Source organism: Engystomops pustulosus, chromosome 4 (assembly GCF_040894005.1).
Source record: "Engystomops pustulosus chromosome 4, aEngPut4.maternal, whole genome shotgun sequence".
NCBI lineage: Eukaryota > Metazoa > Chordata > Amphibia > Anura > Leptodactylidae > Engystomops > Engystomops pustulosus.
In genome coordinates, this window is record NC_092414.1 from 163,584,887 (window position 1) to 163,597,599 (window position 12,713).

General features: G+C 44.4%; 1 protein-coding gene across 1 annotated transcript in view; it reads right to left on the bottom strand.

Moving 5' to 3' along the window:
• Positions 1-8,059: 8,059 nt before the first annotated feature.
• STRC (stereocilin) overlaps positions 8,060-12,713 on the bottom strand; it is a 43,941-nt gene continuing 39,287 nt past the window's right edge. Inside the window, exons 26-29 of the mRNA XM_072148394.1 lie at positions 11,903-12,051; positions 10,105-10,202; positions 9,766-9,913; positions 8,060-8,202 (exon numbers count right to left, since the gene is read on the bottom strand). Of these exons, the coding sequence (XP_072004495.1) occupies positions 8,126-8,202; positions 9,766-9,913; positions 10,105-10,202; positions 11,903-12,051 (472 nt within the window). The 3' untranslated portion in view covers positions 8,060-8,125. The remainder of the gene's footprint in view (positions 8,203-9,765; positions 9,914-10,104; positions 10,203-11,902; positions 12,052-12,713) is intronic.

Genomic DNA, 12,713 nt, shown 5'->3' on the forward strand with positions numbered 1-12,713 from the left:
TTGGGATATGGCGAGTGAGGGGAATGTAAACAGATGCGCAAGAAGCGCTGAAATAATATTGGTAAATGATAAAAGTTTATTAGTATATTTTGTGGATAACACAGCTGGGTGGCGACAAAGTTAACAACTTTGATGTGGAATCCATGAAAACAACCCAAATTTCTGCCTGACACACCTCGTTTGATAAAGGGACGATGTATGGAGGCAGCTATATGGACGACTTTTGGAGGTAGCAATGGAGACAACGTGTGGAGGCTGCTATGGAGACAATTTAATTTGGATAGTGCCTGTATGTGGCAGTCCCAAAAATTTTTCAAACCAGAGGAGCAGGTAGGTGGCCCTCCAGAAAAATAGAATATATTGAGTGCCTGTATGTGGCAGTCCCAAAAAGTTTTCAAACCAGAGGAGCAGGTAGGTGGCCCTCCAGAAAAATAGAATAGATTGAGTGCCTGTATGTGGCAGTCCCAAAAAGTTTTCAAACCAGAGGAGCAGGTAGGTGGCCCTCCAGAAAAATTGAATAGATTGAGTGCCTGTATGTGGCAGTCCCAAAAAGTTTTCAAACCAGAGGAGCAGGTAGGTGGCCCTCCAGAAAAATTGAATAGATTGAGTGCCTGTATGTGGCAGTCCCAAAAAGTTTTCAAACCAGAGGAGCAGGTAGGTGGCCCTCCAGAAAAATAGAATAGATTGAGTGCCTGTATGTGGCAGTCCCAAAAAGTTTTCAAACCAGAGGAGCAGGTAGGTGGCCCTCCAGAAAAATGGAATCGATTGAGTGCCTGTATGTGGCAGTCCCAAAAAGTTTTCAAACCAGAGGAGCAGGTAGGTGGCCCTCCAGAAAAATAGAATAGATTGAGTGCCTGTATGTGGCAGTCCCAAAAAGTTTTCAAACCAGAGGAGCAGGTAGGTGGCCCTCCAGAAAAATAGAATAGATTGAGTGCCTGTATGTGGCACTCCCAAAAATTGTTTAAAACAGAGGAACGGGTCGGTGGCCCTCCAGAAAAATTGAATAGATTGAGTGCCTGTATGTGGCACTCCCAAAAATTGTTTAAAACAGAGGACCGGGTCGGTGGCCCTCCAGAAAAATTAAATGCATAAAGTACTATAGCAAGAGCCAGTGGGCCCTGTCAAAAAATAGCCAGTTTCCTCTGCTTTACTGTACAAAGAGGAGGAGAAGGAGGAAAATGAGGAGGAGGAGGAGTGGATCAATTATTCAGGTTGAGCTTCCTTCACCTGGTGGAGATTGGAAATTATGAGAAATCCAGGCTTTATTCATCTTAATAAGCGTCAGCCTGTCAGCGCTGTCAGTCGACAGGCGTGTACGCTTATCGGTGATGATGCCACCAGCTGCACTGAAAACCCGCTCGGACAAGACGCTAGCGGCAGGGCAGGCAAGAACCTCCAAGGCGTACAGCGCCAGTTCGTGCCACATGTCCAGCTTTGAAACCCAGTAGTTGTAGGGAGCTGTGTGATAATTTAGGACGATGGTATGGTCAGCTACGTACTCCCTCACCATCTTTCTGTAAAGATCAGCCCTACTCTGCCGAGACTGGGGACAGGTGACAGTGTCTTGCTGGGGTGACATAAAGCTGGCAAAAGCCTTGTAAAGCGTACCCTTGCCAGTGCTGGACAAGCTGCCTGCTCGCCTACTCTCCCTCGCTACTTGTCCCGCAGAACTACGCACTCTGCCGCTAGCGCTGTCAGAAGGGAAATACTGTTTCAGCTTGTGCACCAGGGCCTGCTGGTATTCATGCATTCTCACACTCCTTTCCTCTGCAGGGATGAGAGTGGAAAGATTTTGCTTGTACCGTGGGTCCAGGAGAGTGAACACCCAGTAATCGGTGCTGGAATAAATTCTTTGAACGCGAGGGTCACGGGATAGGCAGCCTAGCATGAAATCTGCCATATGCCATATCTGCCATATGCGCCAGAGTACCAAGAATTCACTCCCCTCACTGGCCTGACTGTCCATTTCCTCCTCCTCCAACTCCTCTTCTTCTGCCCATACACGCTGAACAGTAAAGGACTCAACAATGGTCCCCTCTTGTGTCTCGCCAACATTCTCCTCCTCTTCCTCCTCATCCTCCTCCACCTCCACCTCCTCCGATATGCGCTGAGAAACAGACCTAAGGGTGCTTTGGCTATCAACAAGGGAATCTTCTTCCCCCGTCTCTTGTGACGAGCGCAAAGCTTCCGACTTCATGCTGATCAGAGAGTTTTTCAACAGGCCAAGCAGCGGGATGGTGAGGCTGATGATGGCGGCATCGCCACTGACCATCTGTGTTGACTCCTCAAAGTTTGAGGAGTCAAACTGTTTGAGCACCGCCTGCTGTCGCTTAGCAACGGCACTGCTGCTGTGCCTAGAGCTACCGACTGATGGCGCCGTGCCCACGGATGGTAGTTCGGAGGAGGAGGTGGAGGAGGGGTGGGAGGAGGAGGAGGCATAGTAGGCCTGAAACACCTGGACCGAGGTAGGCCCCGCAATCCTCGGCGTCGGCAGTATATGACCAGCCCCAGGGTCAGACTCGGTCCCAGCCTCCACCAAGTTAACCCAATGTGCCGTCAGCGATATATAGTGGCCCTGCCCGGCAGCACTCGTCCACGTGTCTGTGGTCAGGTGGACCTTGTCAGAAACGGCGTTGGTCAGGGCACGGGTGATGTTGTCTGACACGTACTGGTGCAGGGCTGGGACGGCACACCGGGAAAAGTAGTGGCGGCTGGGGACCGAATACCGAGGGGCGGCCGCCGCCATGAGGTTGCGAAAGGCCTCGGTCTCTACTAGCCTATAGGGCAGCATCTCCAGGCTAAGCAATCTGGAGATGTGGACATTAAGGGCTTGGGCGTGCGGGTGGGTTGCACTATATTTGCGTTTCCGCTCCAGCGTCTGGGGTATGGAGAGCTGAACGCTGGTGGATGCTGTGGAGGATCGTGGAGGCGACGATGGGGTTTTTGTGGCAGGGTCCTGGGCAGGGGGCTGACTATCAGCTGACACAGGGGAAGGAGCAGTGGTGTGCACGGCCGGAGGTGAACGGGCTTGTTGCCACTGAGTGGGGTGTTTAGCATTCATATGCCTGCGCATACTGGTGGTAGTTAAGCTAGTAGTGGTGGAACCCCTGCTGATCCTGGTTTGGCAAATGTTGCACACCACAGTCCGTCGGTCATCCGGTGTTTCCTTAAAGAACCTCCAGACTTCTGAAAATCTAGCCCTCGCCGCAAGAGCCCTCGCCACGGGAGCTTCACTAGTTGACACATTTGGCGCTGATGCACCAGCTCTGGCCCTGCCTCTCCGTCTGGCCCCACCACTGCCTCTTCCAACCTGTTCTGGTCGAGGACTCTCCTCCGTCTCAGAAGCACTGTGTTCACCCGGCCTATCAACCCAGCTTGGGTCTGTCACCTCATCATCCTCCGATCCCTCAGTCTGCTCCCCCCTCGGACTTCCTGCCCTGACAACAACTTCACCACTGTCTGACAACCGTGTCTCCTCATCGTCGGACACCTCTTTACACACTTCCACTACGTCAAGAAGGTCATCATCACCCACAGACTGTGACTGGTGGAAAACCTGGGCATCGGAAAATTGCTCAGCAGCAACCGGACAAGTGGTTTGTGACTGTGGGAAGGGTCCAGAAAACAGTTCCTCAGAGTATGCCGGTTCAAATGCCAAATTTTCCTGGGAGGGGGCAGACTGGGGGGGAGGAGGCTGAGGTGCAGGAGCTGGAGGAGTGGCGATTTCGGTGACATGGGTGGACTGCGTGGAAGACTGACTGGTGGACAAATTGCTCGAAGCATTGTCGGCAATCCACGACATCACCTGTTCGCACTGTTCTGGCCTCAACAGTGCTCTACCACGAGTCCCAGTAACTTCAGACATGAACCTAGGGAGTGTAGCTCTGCGGCGTTCCCCTGCTCCCTCATAAGCAGGTGGTGTCTCACCCGGCCAGGACCACGGCCTCTGACCCCTGCAGTAGTTGGACGCCCACGTCCCCGCCCTCGTCCTCTACCCCTAGCCCTCGGGTTAAACATTTTTAAAATGAGAGTTATAACTTTAATTTTTTTTTAACTTTTTTTTGTGTTTTTTGTTTTTTTTTGTGTTTTTGAGTTTTTAAAACCAAACGATGCTATCCTATTGCTATGGCTATTTTCTAGCCAAGTATGAAAGCACACTACTATGCCAGATGAGATGACGCAGAGTTATGAAACAAAATAAACGTAAAATAAAAAAGGAAAAATGGCAGACTGTGCCTAATTGAAATCCAACCCCTACTAAATTTTCCCACTTCGGTCTTTGCAATGGATATGTGCGTCACTAAGCGCAAAACACACCGGTCGCAAGTCTCACTACAAATTGCTCACAATTGGCTAGTAGATGCACTGCAGCAAGTACAGCCACCAGCAGATCAACCAGAAATCAAATATATATAACGCTACTGTAGGCGTAAGTAAGCCGTTTAGATTCTCCTATGGCTATTTTCTAGCCAAGTATGAAAGCACACTACTATGCCAGATGAGATGACGCACAGTTATTAAACAAAATAAACGTAAAATAAAAAAGGAAAAATGGCAGACTGTGCCTAATTGAAATCCAACCCCTACTAAATTTTCCCACTTCGGTCTTTGCAATGGATATGTGCGTCACTAAGCGCAAAACACAGCGGTCGCAAGTCTCACTACAAATTGCTCACAATTTGCTAGTAGATGCACTGCAGCAAGTACAGCCACCAGCAGATCAACCAGAAATCAAATATATATAACGCTACTGTAGGCGTAAGTAAGCCGTTTAGATTCTCCTATGGCTATTTTCTAGCCAAGTATGAAAGCACACTACTATGCCAGATGAGATGACGCAGAGTTATGAAACAAAATAAACGTAAAATAAAAAAGGAAAAATGGCAGACTGTGCCTAATTGAAATCCAACCCCTACTAAATTTTCCCACTTCGGTCTTTGCAATGGATATGTGCGTCACTAAGCGCAAAACACAGCGGTCGCAAGTCTCACTACAAATTGCTCACAATTTGCTAGTAGATGCACTGCAGCAAGTACAGCCACCAGCAGATCAACCAGAAATCAAATATATATAACGCTACTGTAGGCGTAAGTAAGCCGTTTAGATTCTCCTATGGCTATTTTCTAGCCAAGTATGAAAGCACACTACTATGCCAGATGAGATGACGCACAGTTATTAAACAAAATAAACGTAAAATAAAAAAGGAAAAATGGCAGACTGTGCCTAATTGAAATCCAACCCCTACTAAATTTTCCCACTTCGGTCTTTGCAATGGATATGTGCGTCACTAAGCGCAAAACACAGCGGTCGCAAGTCTCACTACAAATTGCTCACAATTTGCTAGTAGATGCACTGCAGCAAGTACAGCCACCAGCAGATCAACCAGAAATCAAATATATATAACGCTACTGTAGGCGTAAGTAAGCCGTTTAGATTCTCCTATGGCTATTTTCTAGCCAAGTATGAAAGCACACTACTATGCCAGATGAGATGACGCAGAGTTATGAAACAAAATAAACGTAAAATAAAAAAGGAAAAATGGCAGACTGTGCCTAATTGAAATCCAACCCCTACTAAATTTTCCCACTTCGGTCTTTGCAATGGATATGTGCGTCACTAAGCGCAAAACACAGCGGTCGCAAGTCTCACTACAAATTGCTCACAATTTGCTAGTAGATGCACTGCAGCAAGTACAGCCACCAGCAGATCAACCAGAAATCAAATATATATAACGCTACTGTAGGCGTAAGTAAGCCGTTTAGATTCTCCTATGGCTATTTTCTAGCCAAGTATGAAAGCACACTACTATGCCAGATGAGATGACGCAGAGTTATGAAACAAAATAAACGTAAAATAAAAAAGGAAAAATGGCAGACTGTGCCTAATTGAAATCCAACCCCTACTAAATTTTCCCACTTCGGTCTTTGCAATGGATATGTGCGTCACTAAGCGCAAAACACAGCGGTCGCAAGTCTCACTACAAATTGCTCACAATTGGCTAGTAGATGCACTGCAGCAAGTACAGCCACCAGCAGATCAACCAGAAATCAAATATATATAACGCTACTGTAGGCGTAAGTAAGCTGTTTGGATTCTCCTATGGCTATTTTCTAGCCAAGTATGAAAGCACACTACTATGCCAGATGAGATGACACTGAGTTATTAAAAAAATAAACGTAAAATAAAAAGTAAATGGCAGACTGTGCCTAATTGAAATCAAACCCCTAATAAATTTTCCCACTTTGGTGTTTGAGGTGGATATGTGTGTCACTAAGAGCTAAACACAACGGTAGCAAGTCCCCCTGCAAATTCCTCACAATATGGTACTAGCTGCAAATAAAAAAAAAAAAGTAGAACGTTATTGTAGCCCTAAGAAGGGCTGTTGGGTTCTTGGAGAATCACTCCTGCCTAACAGTAAGCTAATAGAACACCCTAACGCTTTCCCTGACCAGCAGCAGCTCTCTCCCTAGCGGCATCCAGACACAGAATGATCCGAGCAGCGCGGGCAGCGGCTAGTCTATCCCAGGGTCACCTGATCTGGCCAGCCAACCACTGCTATCGACGTGTAAGGGTACCACGTCATGCTGGGTGGAGTGCAGAGTCTCCTGGCTTGTGATTGGCTCTGTTTCTGGCCGCCAAAAAGCAAAACGGCGGGAGCTGCCATTTTCTCGAGCGGGCGAAGTATTCGTCCGAGCAACGAGCAGTTTCGAGTACGCTAATGCTCGACCGAGCATCAAGCTCGGACGAGCATGTTCGCTCATCTCTAATAAAGATGAAACTAGTCTGTATATTACCTAGGTAAAGAACATCCAAGTGTGGCACTGTGGGCACTAATCCCCCTGGGAAAACAAGTATTTGACACTTTGGTGACCCTGTGGATTTTGCACCTATGCAGCTTCTGAGCAGATGCCGTCTTTAAAGCTACAACAAGTGCTGTACATATATATGTGGATGTTAGAAAGCGATTTACTACAGCATACCATGCGGATCCATTATCCTATAGAAATGTAGAAAATATTGAACAATTACTGGAGTGGCTATTTGTGAGTCTCATGCACTGGGATTTATTTCTTCTCACAAACCACCTTGTCTTATTCATCATGTGGGAAATAGTCAAGCAGTATTGCCCCGAGAAAGTCAATCTTAGGACCTCAACTAGACGGTCACGGGTGCCCCCGCGATCCATGTCTCGATCCGGGCACACTTGTGCCCCTCTCCGTGGCACTGACCGAGGGCACAAATTTTGCGCTGAAAAACTTGACTTATCCTTGAGTATATACGGTACATATAATATTCTAAAGTTGTCCGTATAGAAGGAATTTCTTTAGTGATTTGTAGTTCCTGGTCATTCAATGAATCTTGTGATTCTAGGTCACAAAGACAAAGAAGGGGGTGAGGTTGGCTGTACTGGTACCAGGGGTATGTGTATGCTATGGGTTTGGTCAGAGGGGAGAACGAGATGGAGCTTTTGCGAGCCATGGGTTTGATTGATGGGGAAGGAATTGAGAAGTCTTTTGGTAGAGGGTGTGTATGGTTATATGTGACATAGCAGCGTTCTGTCTGATGTTAAATAGCAGTGATGTGTGTGATTGTTGGTTATGTGACATAGCAGGGGTGAGTGTGTGCAATTTGCTAGGTTATATGTCTAATTGCTTTTAGCTATATAACACATATCTGTCTCATTAGTGATATTATATCCATATCATATCTATTTTTCTATATGTTAGATATTATTAGTTGAAGTATAAAACCAAATAAAAGTGTAGTTAAACCCTGTACCATGTAATCTAGGACAAGCACAAAGCAGCACGAGCAGAAAGTTCACGTGCACGAGCACTGCAGACAAAGGAAGCAGGAAGTGTCTGCTCTGCACCATGTGACTACTCATCCAGTCCACGCCCCCACAGTTGAGGTTTTTCAGCACATTTTTCGTGCTGAAAATCTCGTCTTATATACAATTATATATGATAATATAATTTACGTCTCTCAGCAGGACTTAATAAACACACTTTCTAACAATTTACATCATTAGTAAAACTTTATTAAAAAGACGTGTGATGTATAAGCAATGTTTTACAAAAACAATTTTAAAGGTGCCAACCATTTAGGTTGGGACAGTTGAAGCTCAGTGTAGCAATAAAAGCAGCACCATGATATAAAGAGCTGGATGCCAGGCAGCAAGTGGCCTCACACTGTTCTCTCCTGCAAACAGAGAAATAAAAGGAAAATATATATTATTTATAGCATATATATAATATATAATGATGTCATTCTAAGACCTGTGATCTATTGTCTGCAGGACCATGTATCATTGGGGATGACAGCCGAAAAGACTGTTTATGACACAAACATGAGCAGGAATAAGATCTGCTCTACGTTTTGAGAAAAGATTTTTATACTACATGTAAGGGATATTATGAAAATGTAAAGAGTTCCTGTCACCAAGAACCCCATTTTCACTAAATACAGGTTGCAAAAGCCCTCTGCATTGCAAATATGTCTTTCTGCCTTCTCTTAGCATTATAATAAAATTGTGTGTTTTAACTCACCTGGCTTCCTGACAAAATCCTCTGTTTAGTCACAGGGGTTGGGCTTTGGTTTGGATGCATTTCAAAAAACAACATGTGATTTGTCTGTGCTGCTCATACCTCAGCTCTCAGCCCCCATCTTTATGCTCCTGTACAGCTCCTCCCTCCCCCACTGATGTCAGGTCACCATACTGTGAGCTCTGTGAAGGAGCAGGAGGGAGGAGCTGCACATGAGCACAAAGCACATAATTTCCCGGTACAGGTAGAAACATAGGGCCAGCAGGAGCTCCAAAGATAATCTGTCCCTTTTCACATGTTCTTACTTTTCCTGTTGTACCAAGCAGTCAAGAATGTGTCACTTTAAAATAGCGCTGAGAGAAGCATATCTTCAGTTGCCTGGGACTGCAGGAAGATTCTATGAGTCCTCTATGGTGAACTCTGTGCTGGAGTGATGACCTGAATGCCACGTAGGGGGCTCTACATGCCACCTATAGCAGCCGTGCTATAAGTTCGCCACCACTGCCCTAGAGCATGCATAAGAGGACAGTCTGCCATCAGTAACATAGCAGTGAAGAGTGTGTGACAATTGGAGAGTTCAAGGCGCAATTTAGTCAAATGTTTTCCAGAAAAACTTTTAAAGCTGTACCACCAGCAGTTCCTGCTCCCTATACACATTGAAGTTTAAAAAAATTGTAAAAAGGAACTGAGCTATCGTGGGGCGCTAATAACCTACGGAGTGTCCACACTAGAATAAACTGATTCTACTCCATCTGTAAAAAGTATCTATTTATTCATTCAAGGAATGGATTTATTTCGCATATTTCTGTTTTATTGTGAACGGACATTAGTAGCTTTGGGAGCTGCTGCTTTAAAAGGATTACCACAGGGTATAAAAAACCCTTGGGTGGCCAGGATAGGGCGGTTGAAAAAAATAAATATGAACTTACCAACGTGGTCCACAAACAGGGCCACAGAAGCCGCGCTGCATCCAGTTTTTGGCCAGAAGCTGAGAGCAGTGTGGCTTCGGTGACCCTGTTTGTTTACATAGAGATAGCAGCAATGGATGCTGAGAGGTAAGTACATGTTTATTTTTTTCAACCCACCCCATCCCAGCCACCCAAGAGTTTTTTTTATACCCTCGGACAATCTCTTTAACCATTGAATCTGAGAAGGATTTCATCAAGAAAACACTGACATGACAATGTAGAGAGAAATATTCTCAATTAGAGCATTGTACCTCGTGGATCCTGATGAATGTCCCCATCATACTGAGCACTAGCGATGGCCTGACGTTGTTGATAGTTTAGATGATCATACTGTTCCGGTGTGACTGCGATGGCCTGGTCACTGGTGAAGCAGGAGAGCTGGGCTGGACTGAACACCACCTGGGAAAAACAACCATTTATTATACAGGTACCGCTATTACAGGATACCGTTACGTGGTGATGTTTTTTTCTCACACTGCAGCAAGCATATGTGGGTCAATTTTTACATCAAAAACATGACAAAAACACAATTATTGTCCATTTACTCTAAGGGTTAGGCATGATGACAGCTATATGTTACATATACTTACAGCAAACTTTGGTGCTGCAATAAGAGATATTGCATCTGGTGTTAATCCTTGAATCTGATCTCTTATCAAAGATGACAGGACGATGTCTGGGAGGCCGGCTAGTAAGTTTCCACATGAAAAAAATAACAGTCAATGGAAAAACTACCTGATGTTATTGATAATGTTTAGCTTATAATAAAGGGTCTACAGCAGTGACTTGTACATACAAAATTCAATATTTAAATGGAAAGCCAAAATCTAACAACAAAAAATATTGTCCTATTCTGCAATTGCTACACACGACAGACATGGGGACAGTTGTAAAGTTTATACCTAAAAATATGTGGGTTGTCACTGTATCTCTTTAGAATTGGTGATCCGGAAACTTCTTTTAGCATCCAAAGTTACGCAAGACTAATGAATTACTTTTCCTAAGCACCTTGTACATAGTTTTTCCCTGAACTGCATCAAAATAGTGGGTTTTTTTAAAGCTGGATTTTCACATTTTACTGCTGCCGGGTTTCTACATTTTCTCTTAGTTTTGTATGTGTTCACTAAGTGCACCACTCTAAGCCCATTCATAACTAATCTTTATTATATTCAACACTTTCCTCTGTCCCATGAATAGAAATGTTAATGAATACAGACTCTGCGACTCCAGCCCATATGTGCTTGCCGTGTCTCTTCAAATGGCTGCCTAAGAGTATGGCATAACTATACTTCAAAGACAACCTGGCCATAACTGGTAATTTCAATTTCTGGTCTACTAATCTGTATCAGCATCCTCTGATATTTCTTGGGTGTTGAGCTTCAAGGATTTCGGAGTTGGGGATCCTAGAAAATTGATATCAGACAATTTCATAATTATGTTTAGTATTGTTGGATTTGTTAATTCATGCTGGGTATATCTTCTTCTCAGGGGACCCTGATGTGACATAATTAGAAAATATGTCCCCAAAATTCTACCTTGATTCAGGTGTAACCAAGCCCCTCTCAAAAGACAAAGTGGGGGGACTAGGTGGTTATTCAAAAGAGCACGCCAGCATCCATTCATTGTCAGTTTCAAGGAGACACAATAATTTTTGCAGAGCTATCCTTGTTTTTCATCGGCTCTCCTCTGGGGATCTGTTTGCCAATCTAATTAGTAAGAGGACTGTTTTTTCTCATTATATCCCTTTTTATTTTACTGTTTTGCTTTTATATATGTTGGTTTATTTCACCCTTTTTTTAACCTATAGGCATTGTGCCTTTTTGCATATTAAATTGCCATGTAATATGTTTTTCGTTGTGCTCTATACGTTCCCTGCACTCTGGAGAGGTGGAATACCGCTAAGCTGTGTTACCTTGTGAGTGTCTGTGTGCTAATAGTTAGCTAAAAGCAGTGTGTATCCAGTTTGTGTCTGTACAGAACCTAGAAGAGTGTGTATCTGGGTGTTTGTGTGCATTTCTGGTGAAGGTATCTTGGAAGCCGTAATTGCGAGTGGTGGTAGCAAGGAAGTGTATGGAATAAGTGTGTGACTGGATCGGGGAGTAGAGTGACTCTATGTAGTAACATTCCATAGGCAGATAAGTGGTAGGAGGGTACATAGTGTGGTTGTGCGCCCCCTGGGCTGTGCATACGTATTGTGCAGTGTCCCTGACAGACTCGGGTACTGGGAGGAGAATCGAGCGTAAAGATGCCATCTTGTGTAGATAGGCAGGGCTTTATATAGGTTAAACTGTGAGGACTCCCTGGTGTAAGTGTTCCCTGTGATTGAACTTGAGAGTGGGGGCACATTGTAGATTAGATAGCTATTCCAAGATACCTATTTAAACCCACCTGCAAGAGTTCCAATTTCAGTAAATATCTCAGGGCCCCATCTGCTCACCAAGCCAAATGCAGTACTATATGTTAACAATGCTGCCAAAGTCTCCATTTGAGCCTCACTACATTTTAATTTTAGGGTGCCTACAAACACGGCTGCCTGGCTGCAAAAAAAGAAATAATTGCTTTAGTATGGAGGATTACTTTAGATAGTATGTAAATGTTTTAAAATATGTTCCAAGACCATGCTAAATCTGCTTCCAAGACAAGTCAACTACTAGACTGGAATATTCGGCAATGAGTAAATCATATCAATATTTGGCATTAGGGTCACGAGTCATGCAAGCAATGAAGCACACAATAAACACGGATTATCTTGCAGTGTTTGGTTTTTCTGATGATGATTTTATTGTTTCTAAAATGTATACATTATTCAAATGCTGGCCATAAGGGGCAGCCCAATATTTTCCCCTATAGCTGCCACATAATTCTAGCATTTCCATTTCTAATCATTTTCCTATGGAATAAGCATCAGAAAAGATGTGTCCTAACCTCTCTCTGCAACAGCAGTGTCATACACTGTAGGTTGTTATAGAGAAGTACTAAGCAACACTAAAGTGAATAAGCACTTGGGGTAACATAGAAACTATGGGGCAGATTTATCAAACTGCATAAGAGTAAGAATGTGCTTAGTTGTCCATGGCAACCATGACAGCTCCCTTTTAAAATATTCATGAGAAAGCTGAGCTGTAATTGGTTGTCATGGGCAACTAAGCACATTCTTACTCTTACTCTTGCTCCTTTGTATTTAGCTCCAGCAGTATCT